This window comes from Thermobia domestica, chromosome 2, assembly GCF_964235325.1.
Source record: "Thermobia domestica chromosome 2, izTheDome1.hap1.1, whole genome shotgun sequence".
Taxonomy (NCBI): domain Eukaryota; kingdom Metazoa; phylum Arthropoda; class Insecta; order Zygentoma; family Lepismatidae; genus Thermobia; species Thermobia domestica.
The window spans coordinates 55,306,506-55,328,983 of NC_137455.1; the positions used below are offsets into that span (position 1 = coordinate 55,306,506).

The 22,478-nt window shown below is 36.4% G+C and overlaps 2 protein-coding genes across 3 annotated transcripts in view; both read left to right on the forward strand.

Moving 5' to 3' along the window:
* Positions 1–22,478, forward strand: part of LOC145672372 (uncharacterized) — a 207,144-nt gene that overhangs the window by 166,174 nt on the left and 18,492 nt on the right. Inside the window, exon 1 of one of the 2 annotated variants that reach the window (XM_081741548.1) lies at positions 14,088–14,410. The exons of the other annotated variant lie outside the window; for it this stretch is intronic. Coding sequence (XP_081597674.1) covers positions 14,197–14,410 — 214 coding nt within the window. The 5' untranslated portion in view covers positions 14,088–14,196. Of the gene's footprint in view, positions 1–14,087; positions 14,411–22,478 lie in introns of those variants that run through there. 2 annotated transcript variants of the gene reach the window in all.
* Positions 19,422–20,575, forward strand: LOC145679679 (uncharacterized). The gene is made up of 2 exons (XM_081750253.1): positions 19,422–19,627; positions 20,046–20,575. Exons 1-2 carry the CDS (start codon positions 19,436–19,438, stop codon positions 20,286–20,288), a joined length of 435 nt encoding a protein of 144 aa, XP_081606379.1. The 5' UTR covers positions 19,422–19,435; the 3' UTR covers positions 20,289–20,575.

Sequence of the window (22,478 nt, forward strand, 5' to 3'; positions counted from 1 at the left end):
AGTCTGAAGGCGGGAACACCAAAGGCATGCTATCTAACCTACGGGCCTACGGCTACACGTGAGACTAGACATAAAATTAAATTGTGGCGTTTTATAAACTCATAAAGTGATAGAAGCTGACCAGATAGAGCATATTCAACTGGTTACTGCATGGTCAGCGCATTATCTTCCAATGACATTACTTCTGATTTTCTGGGCTGTAGTTCATTCGTCCTCATTCAAAATGACTCTCTCCCTCACACACACACACACACACACACACACACACACACACACACACATATATATATATATATATATATATATATATATATATATATATATATATATATATATATATATATATATATATGGATTAAAGCGTTACAGTGGTGCAAGTTATCACTGTACCCACATAGGTAGGTGTACTTAGGCACCTAGATCTAAAGTTTCATTTAATTGCCGAGAGTGGAGGTTGCACTGAGGTTGTAGTGATAAAGAAAACAATTGTTTTGTACCCGAATTTATTACAGTACCTTTCGTGTTAATTTATAAAAAAAGAAAGAAAAAAAAAGAAAATATAACAATTGTAACATTAACCCGTCCCTATATATATTTAATTTAATGTTCCATGTTTGTGCCTTTTAAGTTGCAAATGTCATATGGTCATTGTTATAAACTAATTCCTGACTCGTTTTGATCGTCAAGAGTGGGCCGCGGTGGCTCAGTGGTAGAGCGTTCACCTCTGGTGCTAGGGGTCTCGAGTTCAAACCCTGCTCCCGTCAAGTGAACTTTGTGGTGGCCAAACACCGTGTGCGTTGGTTTTCTCGGGGTTCTCCCGTTTCCTCCACTATCTTCATTCCACCATTTCCTTCATTACTCATCATCACCATCTCCTTTAGCCTAACCGGCATAACCGTGGGACGTAAAACTCAAAAATTTCATTTCATTTTTTTGATCGCCAAGAAAGTCGTCGTTGATGTCATAAGAGTAGGGTTGCGAACTCTGGAAAATAAAAAAAACCGGCACCCCCTCAAAAATCCCTATGATATAGATCTAAGAGTGAAGTATCTCTGTTCGCACCCATTCATGGGAAGAAAATGTACTATCGTGAACAAAAGTACATTGGAGTCTGTTTTCTGCATATCCTTAGTACATTCACTAATAACATTAATTTTGCTATAAATGAGAAACTGAAATTGGCATTGATCATTTTATTGTGTTTACCAGTAACTACCATTTCTTTAAAATTATCGAAACAGATTAACAAAAGTATATTAATCGTTGATAGATGGAAAAAGGTGACAATTTTAGATTTACAGAATGAAAGTTGCTTTTTAAATCTATATTTCGAACTAGATACAAATTTGAAAAAAAAAAACGGTCATACAGGGGCTCGTAAAGAAGTTATTACCGGTCACCGGCTTTAATCAAAATAACAGCAATATTTCCGGCCAGTTGGCAACCCTACATAAGAGGCCACAGTGGCGAAATGAATGTAGGGCGATGGTATTCAGTGTAAGAACTGTGTTTCTTTTGGGTACAGCGACAGTGTAAGTGTCCGTAGAGGTACAAATGAGCAAGAAAATTCAGAATATATTTGGAGTCGCCAAACAGGACTCACACCTGGCATCTAATATGTGATCAATAAGCTATACATCCCGGCCGCATCATCCCTGTCTTCATTCAGAGGAGAACGACTAGTGCGTCCTACGTACATTCATGACATCGCCAATTCTGACCACTTTGCATGACACTGTCTTCCAGCAGGATAACGTGGATCCTCATACTGCCAGAGCAACTCTGTATGCTTTACGCGGTACACACCTACTACTCTGATCCACTACTGCACATACTGTAGCTCACAGACGAAGCCTCGTGGAGTATACTTAGCGCCCGTAGATTTAGCGCCCACATATAATATCGTGTACTTAGCGCCCAGAAAATATTTGATGCTTATCATTGTGCTAGGGTTGACCAAAGAGATAACTAGTTTATATGTATAGATGTAATTTCGTACTCATATAATCTATCCCCATCCACTCTCTTTTGACGACTAAAGAACAAAGATTTTTCACTTGAAAGATCCTGCTATTCTTGCTGCACAATTGTCATGTCACTTTTAAAACCCTTAGGCAAGTTTAAAGAAATAGGTTCTTTTCTTCCTCTTCTGATCACCACCGTCAGCTCTAACACTCTGACTTTTCATGTACATCTGTAATTACGTACAATTTAATTACGCCTTAAGAGCATTACCAAATCACCTATGAGATTTTCATATAGCTATGGATATGAATTCATGTGCCAGTGTTATTTTAAAATTTATATAGTTTTAAATAATAATAATTACACGCACCTTAATGCAAATACTACTGCATGGAAAACAGCAATTATTTATGCACATTGCATAACTTCATTTCCTATCGTAAATACAGGGTGTTAAAAAATTCAGCTGCCAAAATTTGCTGGGTAATTCTTTATATCAAATTAAAATAAAACGTTCTAATAAACATGTGTTATAAAACGACTCCTTTCATTGTTATAAGCCGCCCTAAACGCAATCAATTACATTTTAAACCCTACTTTGAAAATAATGGAACATATCGCAAGTAGTTAAAGAAATTCGGCAACAACTAGTATTTCCTCTATCTAAATATCCATACAAGAATACACTTTTAACCCTAGGACTACCAGGTGGGTCCATTGCACTCGTACGCATACTTTCTTTAATAATTACTAAGGCTTACTAAGTATTGATTGATTTTGAGTTTTACGTCCCGTTCAGCAGCGAGGCCTATGAGACGTGGACCTACTGATTGACGTGAAATCCGAACCACATGAGCTCCCGCCGGGAATCGAACCCGGGTCTCCCGCGCCAAAGGCGCGTACGCTAACCGCTTAGCCACGGAGCTGCTCTTAGTAAGTGTTGAGATTCTATGACATTTCCCTGGTTGTGTTCTTGTATTATGTCATTTAAGTATTTTTTTTCATTTCCGTGAGTCAAGTAATAGTTTTTTAAAATTTATAGCATTGGGTACAGAGTGGGTCCATTAAACTCGAGCCTTAATGAAGAAATATGAGGATAGATTGAGATTGTGGCTCGTAGCGGAGTTAATGTTCTGATAAACTTCTAACTGTCCGAATGAAGTCAGATATAACATATTGCAACTTTGTGTGTTATTATGTAGTTTGAATGATTTAATTATTTGCAATTTTGCTTATTTTAGTAGCAGCTTTTCTTTATTTATTCACTTATATAAGTCCCTTGTCAGAAGCATAATAGTAGCTTTTGTCTATCAAACTGTATTAATTTTTCCATTGTATGCAGTTGCGTATCCAGGGGGAGTTTCCGGGGATCTGAACTCCCAAGAACCAACATTTTAAAAAGTTGCTAGAATAAAACCTAAATTTGCGCTTTCAGTCTCCACATTGACAAAAAAGAGTTTTCCGGAGTAGGACACTGACCCCCCGAATAGAAATCCTGGCTTTGCCACTAATTGTATGTAAAGTTTTGTTTATTGTTAGTGTGTTTTGATCATTGCACGTGGTAGACTAACAGTTCACTAACAATACACGTCACTATTGATGGAAGAGGGGGAACATTTTTGGTAAATCAATAAACGATGAAGAAATTGATTCCCGACAGACGATAAGATATTAGCAGACTTATATACAAATGCAACTGAAGTTTCTTGTTCAGGTACCGATATTGAAATGAGACGTTGAGTAGTTTCTTATTCAGAGAATGGGTTAGAAGTTTGAAGCGTAGCACCTATAGCTAATGCAAAAAGCACGTGCTAATGCAAAAAGCAAAACTCCGGAGAAAAGCGATCCTACAAGGGCTGCCTTATGTTTTGATGACAACATCGGCGCTATTAGAATATCTGATGACGAACTGTTCCTAATTCGTGAAGTTGCAGATTCTTCACACACTCTGCAATATAATTTTATTCTTACATATAATATGACTGTAGACGAACAACTTCTCATTTTTTGGGTGCGAGCCATTTTACAATTGCAAAACACAATGCACAACTATCCTGAAGTGGTCACTTCTAGAGCGGAGGTTAAAACTCAGTTATCATATATTACAGCACAACAAAATCAGACGTTCACACTAACAATCATATAGCTCGCTGTTACACTACAAAACAATGAACAAAATGGTCTATGACAGTATTTTACATAACTGATGTAAGTGGACTCAACATTTAAGGTATTGTATCATCAAAGCGTAATTTCAAACGAGAAACAAGCATTAAAAAGTTTGAAATGCCGTAAATTCTTCATTTCGTCTGGTTAGCAGTTCGCCAACGTTGAGAAGAAATCACGGAGAATAGAAGCTTCCCAGCATACTGAAGAGAAACAGCCTAAGAAAGTCTCTCCACAAAACAAGAACTTTCTGTCGCAAATGCAATAAAACAATTACCTGTGACTAATTAATTTTAAATTTTGTTACGCGGAAATAAGAAATAAGTCACACGAACACGAAGTACATACTGCAGCAGTTGGGATTGGCGAATTTTTACAGGGAGAATGAGAAAGTTCGATTTCTATGGAATGGTGGACGGATTTGTTTTCCTTCTCTCTGACAAGGGTCAGAAGGGATGGATTACTTACAGCAAATCGTACCAGAAGAAACTGAAGAATTCCTAATTTATTTTGACCAACATTACGTATCAGGTAGTTTCTGGAGTATGCGACTTTCATCTTATGGTGATCTTACGTTTCGATTTCTTCGCTAGCCTCTTTTGTTTCCTCGCAACATACCCGTTCATATAGCAACATTACAGAAAGAGACACGAACGAGTAAATTGACAGAAGCTTCGAATTTGAAATTCCAAAAGATTGAACCTGTCCATCCTTCCTTGTGGATGGACATTGGAAAAGGATGAGGCCATGGTTTCAACTGCATCGAACAAGTGTAGCGAGATGAATTACCGAAGAAGAGAGTAAAATGGAAGACGACTAGCCTTCAAAGACGCTTGTTCAACTTAGTGATGGATTATTCTCAAGGAAACACCATACTCGTTCAATATCTGATTGGAATTGATTACTGCATAAGGCTGTAACTTTAGGGTATAATGTGTACAATAAGGTTCGTAAAGCGATTAACTTATTGGTTCGTAAAGTAACGTTCTTTTTATTATAGAACGTTACGTTGTTTTTCAGTGCTTGCAGTGTATGATATCAATTGCTTAACTATATAGATTTATATTACGCATAAAGTTATGAAATATGTATTACAACGACTTATCAAAATGATAGTCGTAAACCTGGTTCGTTTGCTGAGGTAAAAATTCGAAGTGGTAGTATTTCTTTGACATTAAAAACATTAGCTTCGATATTTAAATACCATTAATCTCACCTTTTTAATAAAACTGACAACGTCTATAAACGATGTTAAACTGGTTTATTATTTGATATAACTTATAATATCCTTTTCTTAAAACTGTTGAGTACACAAACTCACTGACTAGGTAACCTTAAAACATATCCATATCAACAACTATCCCATAATAATCTCATACATATATTAAAAAAACATTCTTCTTTTGTTAATATGAAATGAACATTCTACTAAGTATAGTGCATATGTATGAGTACTTTCTGCCCAAGGTACAGGTAAATATTACACAAGCCAAAGTATTTTGTTATATAAAATGTCGCTCGACAAAGGGACTGAATATAAAAGTCATGAGTAGGCTTGGCTTTTATCTTCAAGAACCACTGGTCCGTTTACATTAGTGTTTTTACATAACATATGTCCATCATATTTTAATCGCACCTTATATATCTATTCATTATATTTCACATATACATATATATATAAATACATTCATAACAATTCTTTCATTTCATCAATATTTATCTTTAATTACATTAATTATATTTATTTCATTATTATCTACTATATTATTATTACATTTTCTTATTAAAAATATCGTCGCTTATTTAATTAGTCGTCGAAGGTTGCGATTTCGAAAAATGTAAAGGACAAACGTGGGTTACAAATAATATTAATCTTTACGGGCGCATTAAATAACAAACAAGTCAGATGTTGCATTTAAAGGTATACATAGTGGCACTAAGATGTTATAATAAAGAAGAATCTTATTTAAGGTAGTCGTTGAATAATTGATTTTATAGAATGGATCTTATTATTAACATAATCTTTGACAATTAAATTTTCAACACAAATCAATCTAATATAAATAATCTTTGCTTTTAATTAATTATAAATCGAATTATAATTCCTCATATTAACAAGAAAGAATAAAAATCATTTGAAAATTAATTTTGATTAATGAGAATTAAAGAGAATTAAATTGAATAAAAATCATTTGAAAATCAATTTTCCAGTCTACTTAAAACTCTATTTAAGCATTTCAAGTAATTTTAAGAATCGTTTTCATTATTGATATTAACACATAAACTTTAAAATGAAATTTACAAGAATCTATAACTAACATGAATTTAACCTAATTTCAGTAACGGTAATCAGGTTACATTCGAACTTGCATACGGTTCTAATAACGTACACTGTACTGCGCTATCATGATTAGGTTCTACATCATGTCGTACACGTCTTTCATAGTGATTTTGATTTTGGTATGAAGTCCCATCTCTTGATCTCCAATTACGTCTATACACGTAGTTCGCTGTGTTTCTGGAATTTCGCTCAGTACTTCGACTATTTTTATATCTACTGCTGTTGGGTGATCTGACATCATAATTACCATGATTAGTTAGGTTAGGCGGATTCTCTACATAACCTTGTCTATTTTGTTCATTGGGATTGCTAGAGTATACTCGGCTTAGGTTAGGTTCTGTATTATTCACACTTCGGATATTTAAATTCCGAACAGGCACCAAATGATCTGAATTATTCTTATTTTTACCTATTCCTGATTGTGGATTCATGGCATGGTATTGAGTTTCGTAGCATTGGACAAGCATCAATAAATGACTGAAACTCATACACTGTGTGGAAAATAAGATCTGTTGCAATTTAAATGGAAGCAAATTTCGAATCGATGCTATTATTCTCGATTCCGATTGCAAAGGATTAACGACCTTTAATTCGTTGTAGACATTTACAACAAATTCTACAACAGATTTGTGCAATAGAGGATTGAAGTGTTGATTTCTAAGGGTGGCATCTCTATTTGCCAGCAAAAAGTCATTTTCATAATTAGCGATCAATGCCGCTTTGAATTCCTCATATGTACTAATGTGATCACGTATTGCCTTAAACCATAAGGAACAAGGTGGGAGTAATACATGGGGTATTAATTTCATATATTGGGATCGATCGATAGACATTATATTGCATTCGTCTTGGAATTTCTCTAAGAAAGAAGTAGCATTCTCATTACACTTACTACTGAATTTGCTCATAGCTCGAATTTCACTCATTTTGACACTTAATTTGACCTTCTTTTTCTCATTCCTTGTTCTTGTTGAGTGATAGTTCCTATCCGTGGCATGCTGTGTCGTCACACCATCCATGTTTCGCTCATCAGTACTCTTCGGACAACTTTCTTCTAGTATAATATCTTCATCAAACCCCGGCGAAGGCGAGTTCATCTCTGGTGAGTGGGGAAATTCAAAGCGATCACTACCCAAGTTATTACGGTAAATGTTGTCTTTCGCCTGTAACGTTCTAATCTCTTCTTGAATAGTAGCTAACAACTGTGTATTTACACGTATGTTATTAGAGTTGTTGCTAACCTGGATCTTTTGCTGTTTAATGGAAGATTCTATTACTTCTAAATCTTTTTTTAAAGCACCAATTTCTTGGGTTTGGTGATTGTGCTTTTCTTGACAATCATCGGATATCCTTTTTAACTTTTCCTCGAACTGTGAGGATATGTCGTTCACCACTTGGACAATTGTCTGTTTCGTTTCATCTGATTTCTGTTCTATCCGTCTACTTAATTCTTCATATTGCTTGTTAGCTTCGTCAAACTTCAGTTCTATCTTATGTTCCATGGTCTTGTTAGATTCGTTGAATTTTTGTTCCATGGTCTGCTTTAATTCTTCATTTTGTTTGTTAGCTTCGTTGAACTTCTGTTCCATGGTCGTGTTAGATTCGTGGAACTTCTGTTCCATGGTCTGCTTTAATTCTTCGTATCGCTTGTTAGCTTCGTCAGACTTCTGCTCTATGGTCTGCTTTATCTCGGTAGACATTTGCATTATTTGTCGCTGTACAGCTAACAAGAGTCGATCCTCTGATGACAAACCTGGTGTTACACTAGTTTCACCTTGGTCACTAGTATTTGATTCCTGCTGCATTGTTTCGTTGTCCATTTTTCTTATGATTACTTTACCACTTCGCAATATGGTTAAGTTCGTATTCATTAACTGTAATATAAAAGTAAATTCAACCTTACTCTTCTTCTTCGGGAATTGAATTTACAGATTCCCGGGTGAGGTAAACCAAATTTTTACAACGACTTATCAAAATGATAGTCGTAAACCTGGTTCGTTTGCTGAGGTAAAAATTCGAAGTGGTAGTATTTCTTTGACATTAAAAACATTAGCTTCGATATTTAAATACCATTAATCTCACCTTTTTAATAAAACTGACAACGTCTATAAACGATGTTAAACTGGTTTATTATTTGATATAACTTATAATATCCTTTTCTTAAAACTGTTGAGTACACAAACTCACTGACTAGGTAACCTTAAAACATATCCATATCAACAACTATCCCATAATAATCTCATACATATATTAAAAAAACATTCTTCTTTTGTTAATATGAAATGAACATTCTACTAAGTATAGTGCATATGTATGAGTACTTTCTGCCCAAGGTACAGGTAAATATTACACAAGCCAAAGTATTTTGTTATAGTATCAGGCTTAATGCGGCTAGCTTGTTAGATGTTTTTTTCTGAAACTGTATAATACCATATGATAATATGACTTTCTTTTTTAGTATCGAACCCGATGTTGTTATATAGTCAGAGTTACCATATGTCAGGTTTTTACCGGGACAGTCCCGATTTGGAACCTCTTGAAATGAAATGAATCTTTGGATTTTACATCCCACGATTAAGGAGATAGGAGTAGGATAGAGGAGACGGTGATTGTGAGAATGAATGAAGTGGTGGAATGAAGAAAGTGAGAGGAAACGAGAGAACCCCGAGTTTATCCATACACGCAGCGTCTGACTACTACAAAGCCCATTTGACGCAAGATGGGATCAAACCAGGAACCCCATGAACCAGATGTGAGTGCTTCTACCACTGAACCACCGTGGCCTCCATGAAGACTCTTATCCCGGTGTTTCGCCAGTTTACATTTTGTCCCGGTTTTCAGTCGTGAGAATATGTTCACCGTTTTTTGTATGCCTTATCCTCATTGCAGTATTCTAGATTACGTCTGTTTTACATATTTTTCACATTAAAAGCTACATATGTTATCTTGGTTTATAGTACATTTAAATATTGGTAGAGCATTGCATACCATGGCGTACAGTTATACAATCTTTGGATCTAATATGCTTGTTACTTTCCTAATCATCATCATTGATACATTCGATAGAAATTAAATAAAAATGTCTCTTAAACTGCTTCTGTCGATGAAAAGTGGTGGCAAATAGTGCGCTTTGTCGAATTTTAGTGGCAAATTGTCCCTCAGCCCCTGTTCTTTCAGACATGTTGTATCATAATTTATTTAAAGTTACAATAACTTATAGTTTTGGGTATATATATATATATAAACTACTGCCCTCCTAAAATTTTCTCCGCCTCCCCCCAAGACGTTAAAGCTGACGTCGTTATTGGTCGATCATAGCGCCAGGAAATTATAGTTTAGTTACTAGTTATTGATAATTATGCCCATAAACTTCCTTTGAGGTCCCGCTGGCTCAGTGGTAGAGCGTTCACATCTGGTGCCTGGGGTCCCTAATCGATCCCAGCTCGCTCTAAATTGTCCTTTGTGGTGGACAAACACCACGTGCTTGGTTTTCTAGGGGTTCTTCCGTTTCCTCTCACATTCTGTATTCCACTATTTCATTCATTCTCATTTTACCATACCTGGCATAACCATCGGACGTAAAACTCAAAGATTTCATTTCATAAACCTCCCTTCACACTTTCTCCAGACTTAGGACTGATTACATTCCTTACAGGAATATAGGCTTGTTTAGTTTTTTTTTTTTTTAAGTGAACCTTGCCATGCTATTTTGATTATTGTTTTAGCCAATCAAACGCATTTTCTTTATATTTATGTATTAATTTTCTTAAAATAATTTGCAGATATTACCCTTGTCAGTGATGATATTCACAGGAAGCGTGCTTTCATTTGTTACCCTATTCGCATATTGTCTCTGACTACAGTCAAAGTGAAATTACATAGTTAGCAATTTGTTCGAACTTCTGAACATAAGCCAAAGCAGTTAAACAGATCCTTTGTTTCCTCGTATTTCTCTAGAATATTCTTTATTCTCTTGTCGATGTTGATATACCTTTTTGCTCTTTTGGTGCCTGGCTCTCCAAATTTCATTCTCCTCCGCATAAAGGTAGTGTTTACAGCTTCCTCTTTCAGCTTCTTCACCATCAAAAAATGTTCGGATATTTTCTCCCTATGATGCAATTACGTTTTCCATTCCATTTTTCCACAACGTTATTTGTTCTATGCTTTTCTTTATAGAAATTCCAACTCTCAATTGGCCATGTAGTGTTCTCCAAACACTGATCTACAAAATAATTTGCAAACTCTACCATTTTCGGCGAGTCAGGTGCGTTCGACATGGTTATCAACCATCCTTCATCTATATCTTCTTTGGGTATAAAACTTAAAGCTCTACATCTTCTACAAAATAATTTAAGTTCTTCACTTTCTCTATAATCTTGTGTAAGTCCAAGCTCTTGAATTTTTCGCCACAAGCATTGCATGAAATAGAAATTACATCCCAAAACTTTTGTTTGTGGGACGAGATCATTAAGAACCTTTTTTACAGCCGCTTCAAAATCAATTTTTAAAAGCTGAAGACTTCACTCTGGAGCCCATCTCTTGAGCAAATTGAAGAATCTCCTATATATTAATTCAGTTTTGCTTGGTAGTAACGCGAATACAACGGGGAAAATGCTGTTTACTTCGTTAGTATTATCTAGCTCCACATGGATGGAATATAATTGTTGAAATTGTTGGGAGCAGTTACTAAAAGTTCCATCCATAGAAAAACGATTCAGCAGTATACTGGCGTCCTCAACCGCAAATATTAATATTCTTTGATCTTCCAAAACGTCGTCCACTACAAGAAAATTACTGCAATCAGGTAGACTTAAAAGTTCGTCCGGAAAACTCATGTCCAAACTTGTTACAGGATTTTGATCTGTACCTAAAGCTTCTCTTCTTAATTTGCAGAGACCAGACTTAACATTTTCATATCTCCAAACTTCTGTCACCAGATCAAAACCCTTTTCTTTCAATTCCTGAACCAAGTGAAGAAAGAAAAAACCTGTATTGTTAAGCTAGACGATACCAAATACAAATAAAATGATGAACTGAGTACAGGCACACACACACAATATATATAGGGGGCACGGTCCTCCCAAAGCTTGTCTTCTCCCTCCAAATATTTATTGAAAAAATGAAAATGAAAATGAAATTTTGAGTTTTACGTCCCACGGTTATGCCGGTTAGGCTAAAGGAGACGGTGATGATGAGTAATGAATGAAATGGTGGAATGATGAAAGTGGGAGGAAACGGGAGAACCCCGAGAAAACCCACGCACACGGTGTTTGTCCACCACAAAGTTATTGAAAATTATATGTTATTCCATATATACATAAAATGATTATATATATCGGGGGTCATTAAGGGCTTGGGACAACATAGTGCTATGCCATATTTATGTTGTTTCGAGAAAAGCAAAATTCAGCAGCAGGAATATCACACAACTTAATGGAGGCAAGAAGAACACTATGATGTTTTACTGCCGTCTAATTCCGATTATTGCAAGCCTGTCTGCATGTCACACTCTCCCCCGGAGGTGATGATTCATTGAAGCGTCATAATCAGTGCTATCGGTTACTCTCTCTCTGTGTCTCTCTCTCTCTCCCTCCTCATAACAGTTTTACTTAGTGGACGCTAAGTACACTGAACATGGATGTAAGAAAATAACAGGAATTAACGACCTGTGGAAAGAGTGGTAAAATGAACTGGACATCCCTGATTATGAGATAAGATCAATAGAAAATTCCTTCTGTGAACCAGAAACACTGGGCGCTAAATCTACGGGTGCTACATGCACGGAACCCGAAGCCTAAACACATTTGTCTGGAAGGAAGGAAGTTCTCTCTCCTCGTCATGATTAACATGTCCTTCTTCTACTCGGGAGACCATGGTTCGATTCCCGCTGAGAGTTCATATTGTTCAACAGATCTCCAACAATATGAAGGTTTACAAGGTCACCGAGAGTAGAGCAACCAAAAATTCTCGCCGCTACCGGGATTGAACCGAGCTCTTCAGTTGATAGGCACATACTTTATCGACTACGCTAACGCATCTCCATAGGCCAACATCCTTACCGAGTAGACTACAAAACATGTGAAGTGACGGATATGAACGTAAATACAGCAAGAAAATGAAATATAAAAAAGAAAGTATATACGGTAATTTAAGTCCCACGATTAAGCCCTGTAAGCTAATTGGAGACGGATCATTAACAAAAGTTAATTGTGAGAAAAATTGGTGAAATGAGAATATGGGAGCAAATGGAAAACCCCGAAAAAACTAGAAACTGGCATGAACTGGAATCGAACCTGGACCCTTCACACCAGAGGAGAGTGTTCTATCATTAGAAAGTATTTCAGTTTAACGTCCCATGATTATGCCCTAGGAGCTAAAGGGAGATGATGACTAAGGCAAGTAAATCATAATGGAAGAATTGATGAAATGAAAAGAGGGAGGAAATGGGAGTACCTCGAGAAAGCCCACGGACATGATGTTGTCCACCACAAGCTTATGTGACCGGGGTTCGAACCAGGGACCCCACTTAGCAGAGGTAAGCACTCAACCACTGAGCCAGTGAGGTCTTACCCTCCTCCCCCCCGCTCTACTGTTAGAAAAAGACTTCCTGACTTTTCTTTTTATGGTTAAGGACTAGCGTACTCAACAGGAACACGAACACAAAAGTAGAATTCACCTTTGACACCAGTGTTGAATGTTGATTTCAGATTTACCTCCGGGGAAAATTTCAATGCAAAGGGTAAAAATAGTACTACAAAAATACTAGAAATGTTGACATATGCTCAGTAGGAGGATTTTCGTAGCTCTAGGAGGGAATTTATCTCCGGGCCATCCCCTGAAATCATCATTGGCAGATACTACGGAGAAACTTGAACCCCCAAATGTTCTTCTCTGAACACCTCATACCGCTCGACTACATTCATTGGCTACCACTAAGCCACCAATAATATAAAAGTAGGATCTTAGAGAGGTTGGCAATAACAATCCGAACTGGATTGGTTTAGTACAAGGTATACACCGATTTAGTGTTCCTTTTCTGCTGCGTTGAACTTTCGGGATTTTATGCTATCCTAATTAGTTAAACCTGTATGTGTTCGTGAACAGTCCTCAGCGCATGTACTTCAAATTATTATTATTATTATTATTATTATTATTATTATTATTATTATTATTATTATTATTATTATTATTATTATTATTATTATTATTATTATTATTATTATTATTATTATTATTATTATTATTATTATTATTATTATTATTATTATATTTTAATTTTTAGTACCACGAAAGAAATTTACTAGGAGCACGCGACCACTAAATTATGTTCCCATTACAAGTTGATTCAACCCTTAAAAAATTAATAAGTATAAATAAACGCAAAATGTTTTAAAACTTTTATATGATAATATGTTTACAGATAATTTAATAAAACACGTATTTACGTATTTCCTGTCTAAACATAACGTAATCCATGCGATATGATAAGACACGCATGCAATGATAGATACTCGCTCGGCAATCGCGCAACACAATGAACAATATGGCAACAGGGCTTTCCTGTACTTTGTATCGTTGTGTGATATAGAAAATTCAGTCGCGTTAGTGGCGCCACTTATCTCTGGTGGCTATATTCTGCAACTCCCGAGCCTAGAACACCGCGCCACACCGATCGTCTGGAATTAGAAACAGTGGCGCCACTGTGAGCGAGATTACAATGTGTTATGCGGAAGTTATTTTATGTGTGGTTGTGTGCTAAAATGGATCTCTTCGATAATGTAAAGTTTATTAAAGAAGTGCAACAGCGTCCAGCCCTGTGGGATGTTAGATCACCAGATTATGCAGATAGAAATAATCGACGAAAATGTTGGAAAGACCTTGTTGAGATATTTTACGGAAGTTTAACAGATTTGTCAGAAGCAGAAGAAAATGAATTAGGTAAGTACTGAATCAATGTAGGAGCTTTTAAAACAAATAATCAAATCTTGAAAACAAGCAGACACTGCGATATTTTTCTCTCTTTCGCTACTGACCGAGGAGAAAAGAGTGCTTGTCATTTTCAACTCTCAGAGAGAGAGGGAGTGCAGTGTTGCCAGTGTAATTTCTAATTCTCGGTTCCGGCGAGTGGATTGCAAAGATCAGATTGGGGGCGTAAGTGTTTCTTGATTCTTTTGCCTCCTTTACACCCCTCCATCACCCTCAGTGTGAGCATCAAGCCACTTTACCAAAACAAACGGGTGTTAACTGCGCATGATCTCTACACGGAAGCAAACTGTTGGGCTTGTGTTGATGATCGCGAATAATGTTTAAATGCATTTTTTTTTCTTTCTTTTTAACCCTGCGTGGAAGAAGCAATTTCTTAAGTAGTTATTTGTCTTGGGCTTTAAATACAGTCGCAAATCTCTGTAACCCATAAAATCTAGCCACTGTAAGTTAATGGTATTAGACGTATGGAGCAAGGCTAGCAACGTGTCATGCCGCGATAGAATAAGTATTGATTAGTATGCACTTAACGGAATATACATATACATGACACAAATATAAAGGAATCTTACGCCAGTTTTACTGTAAATTCTGTGGAGTTTAGTAAATCACCTTAATTCAAGAAAGAGGTCTTCGGTCCGATTCTTTTTTAACCACAGGAAAGTTTTTCTCTCGATTCTTAGTCACAAATACTAAGAAATTATGCAAGTAATCCTATATAACGCGTTCTTATGGATTGTGGAAGACATTGTATTATATTTCAATTGCTTGCTTGCAGTTCGGTGTCCATTTTCAGCCCCTGGACCGTATGAGACGTGGTCCTGCAGTTCAAAGTGAAAATGAAACCAGCGTAATGCGTTCAAATTTTAATGCCAATATATCAGGTGACAAGGCACCAGAATTTTCAGTCACTTTGTATTTTTCGAACCCATAACCACACATACTCAAAGCACAAGCGTTTGATTTTGGATATCACCTGTGATCCAAATCCAGACCATGAGAGGCTCATGTCGCAGTAGCAGTGCCAAGAGAGAAAGTTAGAATTCCCATGATAGCAATGAGAATTCCAGAGTGGGGACTTGGGGAGGGAAGTACTCCTCTCAGGTGGCTATGCTTGTTCCCTACAATCCCCTCCCCCCGACATGTAATTCTAGAAATATAAAACTATACTTTTCGGTATACAAAACAATACTTGTTCTTTCAGATTGCTCTCCCCCCGCGTTTGCCTCTCCCCCCCCAGAAAGCAGGGTTCGACACTGATCAAGAGAAACTTTCAGTGCACTGGCGCAAATCCCGGAGGGATGAGGAGGATATGTCCTCCAATCTTGGAACTGGGGGGACTGTCCCCCCATTAATCCGATTTGAAATGTGTTTTGGATAAGAAATGTGATGATTTGTGTTCGATTGCCACATACAAAAGTGAGATTAAATTGATGTCACCCCAGAATAAGCCTAAAATCTGCCCGCTTCTCAATGTTGAAGATAACTCTGCTCTCCTGATCCCCCACAGCATTGTTTTTCAACTTCATAAAAATTCTGAACATCGCTTAAAGAAGAAAAATATTATAGGAACGGTCTTAGCTCCCCCTCCCCCAGTGTTGAAGGAAGACAGATTTGCGCTGTTTCAGTGGATCCTTGATTGGTTACATAAACTATCATCATCACTCAGTTTGATGAAAGCTCTAACTATATAGCTTGTGTCTTCAGTCTCCTGTCGTCCCATGATTGTGCCCTGCAGGCTAAGGGAGAACGAATAATGAAGGTAAGTGAATGATGATAGAATTGATAGAATGGGAATATTGAAGCAAACGGGAGTGCCTCGACAGAAAATTCGCAAAAAGGGAATTTTTTGTCAAAAAATCCCTTTTCCCCGATTCGCGAATTTTCTCCACCATGATACATGCTAGAGACATGCGAGTGGTACCGTTTAAAAGACTGGTTTTGGCCAAACAAAACGATGTACCGGTATCAATCATGTCTCTACGATAATTAGGGATGAGTCGGGAAATTTTTATATAAAAATGGGTTATCCATTGCTCACGTGGGGGAAAGCTGATACTGTTTGCACATGGGACAATATTTTTGTCCTCTCTTATTTTTCAAGATATAACGTTGAAACTTCGTAAAGTTATTACACATAGTATGTAGTATATTTGAGATTTTTAAGGGCTCTGTGCGTTGACACAGGAGCCGGCCAGAGGGGCCCAAAATCGGGGGAAAGGGATTTTTTGACAAAAATTTCCCTTTTTCGCGAATTTTCTCTACTATGGTACATGCTAGAGACATGCGAGTGGTACCGTTTGAAAGACTGGTTTATGGCAAAGAAAACGAGGTACAATTCATGTTCCCACAATGAACAGTCTTGATGCTGATGACAGTGGTGCCCATCCCCCCCTTATGTCCATGACGCACCCCCCCCCGCAATTCTCTATCCATAGGTGTTCTTCCATGAAAAAAAATCTTTTCGATTAATTTTTATACCCCCCTCAAACATATTTATATAGATTTTAACCCCCCCCAAATATTTCAATGACGCAGTTTGCGTCATAGCCCCCCCCCCTTGTGGGCACCCCTGCTGATGATGATAATATAGAAATTCACTAAAAAGGTATTATCAAGGGAAAATATGTAAATCGGCTGAAGCATCAAAACTATTCATCCCAGGGCCACTTGTATCTCATTCTCTTCACCGTAAAACAAAGTTTTTTTAGTCGCATTCGCACGATCGTATCCTTACCAAAGGGGAGATATTCGCGATAAAATAGGATTTTTTAAAAAGAAAAACCCTTTTTCCCACTCTGAGCGGAAATTTCCCGCATTTGGTACACTTTAGGGAAATTTTACGGACGCAGTTGGAAATACTGCTTTACTAGAAACAAAACGGGGTATGAACCATGATCGTACGATAAATAGTCTTGACCACCGCCCGCTGGAGTCACTCTCCTCTCGCGAGAGGAGTGACTCCAGCGGGCGGTGGTCTTGACGCAATAGATGATTGAGTGAAAGTCTACAAAATACCTCAAAAAAGCCATAATTTAAAAGAGTTAGGAACTCCAACTCTGGGATGGGTTTTATTTATATATAAGGTAAGAAATTTTCCTCTTCTGGAGGGGGCGATCCCTCCCTCTCTGTATCCGCCACTGGAAATTACTTTTACAGTAGTGGTTGATGCTATTTGTTAAGGGCATACACGACGTTCAAGATTTTCGTAAAATAATGGGAAAATATTTCTGATTTTTATTGGAAGACTGATAATGATGATATTTATATCGTTTCTAAATATTTTTTCCGAAGATTAATTAATTAATTATGAAATAATTAACAATTAATTAACGATAAGCTATTCCTACTTTTCCACTAAATTAATAAAGCAAGAACAGTGAAACTAAAATATATTACTCCCTACACTTTCTCTAAGAGATCTAGTAACTTTACAAAGTTTTGTTCTTGTTTACTTAACTTTTATGTGACTTTCTTTGAAGAAGTGCGCAATTCAATTACAACAATTCTCGGCAAAACAACGCGCTGCAAAGTAACACTCTTTTTTCACTTTCCGTTACACTAAGATAGTGAATATGTTGATGAATTAATATATATAGTTCTATAGCCTGAGTGTTGTCCTTTCTTTTGCAATAATTATTTACTTTTAAAATTGTACGTATTTCGAGAAAAGTAGGAATTTATTACAACATTCGATAATTTTGAATTTCCCGTCGTACGGTGGCGCCGCCATGTGAACTGTAGCCATACTTCGTCCATAAGCGTAGAAAGCATCAGTGTTACTAACCACTTGCTGCTCTTTTCTATTGTGAAGGTGGTGCGTGATTTTCTATCCGTGATAATGGCTAGAAAGAAACGACTACTGTCAAAAACGAGAAAAAGAAATAAGCAATTTAAAGCACGTCGTCTAGCGTGGAAACTACGAAAACTTGAATGTGATAATGTACCGGTAAATGCCGTTACAGAGAATTTGGAAGATACTCCACTACAGGGAGACAATAGCCTTCGGACAGACCAAGACATCGGTGAAGAATCTACGAGCTCTTCTAGAAGTTTTCAGCAGGAAGATAGTTTTAATATGAGGTAAGGATGTTTACTTAATAGTTTATATATTTTCTACACAAAAAAGCAGATTAGAATTATGTTTCTTTCAAAACTAATAATAATAATAATATGCTTATTATATTACTGAGAACAGCTATGTAGTAAAATTACAGCACTACGTTTTACATATCGTATGTAGACAGTGGTGTGTTCACACCGGACTCGGATATCTGTTTGAGAACTATATCCTGTCAAGAAAGTAACTTTGTATATGAACAAGTTAAATGTTCATACAAAGACTGTCACAGAATACTTTTGTACGTACAAAGGAGTTATTACGTAATCAGATTAGGAGAGAGGGCGGGTCTGCGATATGTTTATTTTTTGTTACAAGGGGAGGGGGGCAACGACTCCCGAAGAAAATTTTCTGGGGGGGGCGTATAGTTGGAGCTGGTGGAATGGGGAAAAATGCAACCCCGGGTCGCAATGCTGGGTCTATACATTATACGTTTTCGTGAGTCAAGGGAGGACCGTGCCCCCGTCCCCCCTTAGGGTGCCCATGGAGGGAAGGTATAAGAGCAGATTAAGTAATAAAAATAAATCATTTTAAAATTTAAATTTCGGATTGTGATTATTAATTTATAGACATTTCATTTTGTGTCTTTATGATAAAATTGGGAAAGTTTCTTATTCTCATATTGAGTTCTTTTTCCTCCACAGTACCGAAATCGAACCATTCTATGTTATCGAGCCTGAAACGGAAGTCACCAAGAAATCTGAGTTAAGTGGCCGCAGAATTGTTGATTTGGGACACGTCCTTCGGTGGTCGATGACATTACAAGATAAACACCGTGAAGTCTGCACTTTAGGGAAATTGCGGTATCACAAAGAAAGACGTGTTGGTCTCCGTAGTTATATCAATTTCAAGTGCAGGGTATGCAACAGAGAAATAGTCATTCAACTGAAGAAACTCCCAGGTCAAAAGTTATGACAATAAATGAAAGTGCAGTTTGGGGTACTCTAACAATTGGAAGTGGTTATTCCCATCTTCAGGAGCTACTCAGTGTAATGAACATTCCATGCATGAGTAATGATCTGTTTAGTAAAACTGAACAGCACCTAGAAACGGTAAGTAATACATTTGTTTGATATGCAATAAGAATAGGCTTACAATTTCCCTCTAACAATAACTCATTCTGAAGAAAACTAGAATACTTCCTTAAACTTTATTTTGGGCCTACAACATTGTAAATTTGAACATTCAAAATTTATTATAATTACTACGTTTGCAATTGTCTTTCTAGATCTGTATTACTTACATTTCTTAAATTATAATGGAAAACTGGAATTGTTGTTCCAAAGTTTAAATTATTTTTCTATTTATTTATTTATTTATTTATTTGTATTTATTTATATGTAGTTGATTTTACATTTTCAGTAAAGACACCAAAATTGCTTCAACGCATTTTGGATTTATGTCACAAACCTTTCGACTAAGTTTGTGCTAGGAAGTCATCCTTATTTTTCTATTTCTAATTGTCTGCAGGTTTGGGCTGATAGTCTATGGTCTCAAATGAAACAAAATGGAGAAAAAGAAAGACAAATTGCAATCGAGAAGGGACATGTTGACCCCGATGGTGTTCCATACATAACAGTGTACGTTGATGGTGGCTGGAGTGAAAGGAGTTATAGTCATGGACATAATGCAGTTTCTGGAGTCAGTGGCGGCGGTTGGACGTTAAAAGTGGGGGGGCAAGACATGATCTTAACAATTGTATATCAATGTTAGATTTCCTGGTTGTTTCTAACACTGTTTGATGAAAGGTTGTATAACTAACAGGATACTATCTTTTTTCACTTAAAATGCTGTATATCGTATTTCTATTTTATTAAGTAAATTCATGAGAGCAATACAGGTAGGTAGTAGCTCTTTATAGTCTTAAACAACGAAAGTGTAAGAAGAGATTTGAGTTCTTGCTCATGAACATCTTAAAATTCTGTCTGGAAAATTGTGCGATCAGATTATTTAATAAATTTGCAAAACAAATAAATAGAAGGGATAATATTAATCATAGTAATGAATAATGACGCTTTGTTTTACAGAAGTTATATTGAAACTGAGAATTAATGAACAACTTATACTTTTAATTCCACACATGCCATTAAATCAATGTTTTTACTCTTAAAAAATGAAATACAATAAGTACTGCAAGCATATGCTATGGCATTTAAAGAAATATGCAATTGCAATATTAGTTGCTTTGAATTGCAATTAAAACGCAATTCCTGTAGCTTTCTTAACTCCACGGGAAGACAAATATCCAATACGTATTCACGCAACGGCAAATATCATATGGCACCATTTTTTTTCTATGGAACAGTAATACATACGAAACCTTTACTATTGTGTTTTTCAGATGTAAAGCATCACGGGCAGTAGCCAATGCTGTGCGATATTCCGCGCGGTGTTGCCGGATTTCGGACTCCCCTTTCCCTTCTCGCTCTTCCTCTAGTTGAGATTATTACACATACATTGGCAACATTATTCACAATGTAAATATGCTATTCCAGCAAACTCAAAGATTTTGGCTGTGTATCCTAGAAGTATATATAGCAACTGAATAACATACCTATTAACTTATTCCAGTGGAACTGCTAAACGTTCGCCTTCAACACTACTTTCACTATTGTCTATGTCAATTAATATTTCGCCATTGTCTGAATCTGACTCTTGTAAATTTTTTATTATAAGTTCCAAAAATTGTAAACACAAAAAATAATTCTTCGAGCTTCACTTCGTAGCACTTTGTTTTTTTTTTTTTAAGAAAATTCCGCACTTGTACTCGGTTTCCTTAAAGACATTGTCAACTATAATTTTGGAGAACAAATGAACTACCACGAAAGAAAGCAACCTAGACACTGATGAATTCTGTTTATGCTAGAAGAGAAGTTGCGTTCCTACACACAATCAGCTCCTTTGCTTCCATGTCTGTTCCTATAATAACATACTCTTATACTTGATGTAGGTCTCACAACAACAATCCATCTGATTCGTAAGCAACACGATATGGTCGAGTTTGTTTTGGGTTACAATAATTTATGACATCACTCAGACGCCTGATGCTTTTGCATCCCTGCTAGAGGAGTAAACAAGGAGTACGTAATTGGCCACACATACGTAAGGTATTGAAACGAAGAAAAAAAAATCATACTGCGTTTCTTCTGTCGAATAAGGAAGAATCTTGCATGAAGGCAATTTCAAAACAATATTACGAATGTCCCATACCTTCTGTTCTTCCACATGAGCTCCCGCCGGGAATCGAATATATATATATATATATATATATATATATATATATATATATATATATATATATATATATATATATATATATATATGAATCAAATTGCAGAGGCTTGTTATTTAATTCGATCGCTTACTATTCTCAAGGGTGTAGAAACGGGGGAAAAGAGGGCCTTGACTTTCCAAACTATTTCCAGCCCCGAAATGAGGTTCATCTAGTATATGTTTAGTAAACTTATTTAATAGTTAATGCAAATTAGGAACGTTTATAATAAAATACGAGTTTTAAAAAAAGAAAAAAGAAAACATCATCAATACAGTTTCTGTACCTAATTACAAGGACGCTGATTTCTCTGTAAATTGGGGGAGGGGGGGTGCATTCAGATGCAGAAAGCATGTATGATGATTTTAAGACAAATTGCATTCAAATTATGCCTAATATTGCACATTTACAAATAAAATGAGGGGCTCTGGCTCCCTCAGTCCCCCCAGGATCTCTCACTACTATATTATTGCATAATAATATCTGAGTTGATATTTTTTCGAGGTTTTTCCCTTTAGTATTTTAACCTACATAAACACAAAGTCGGATAAACAGACTGCTAGAAACAGCATTTGTTTTCTTATGAATAGCTTATTGGTTTATCTCTTACAATCCGCTTTTCAACTTCAGTA

Excerpts from the sequence above, each read along its gene's own strand:
- LOC145679679 (XM_081750253.1), top strand. The coding sequence starts at position 19,436 with ATGCAACAGAGAAATAGTCATTCAACTGAAGAAACTCCCAGGTCAAAA. Across the intron at positions 19,628-20,045 it reads CTGAACAGCACCTAGAAACG|GTTTGGGCTGATAGTCTATG; the intron begins GTAAGTAATACA and ends AATTGTCTGCAG.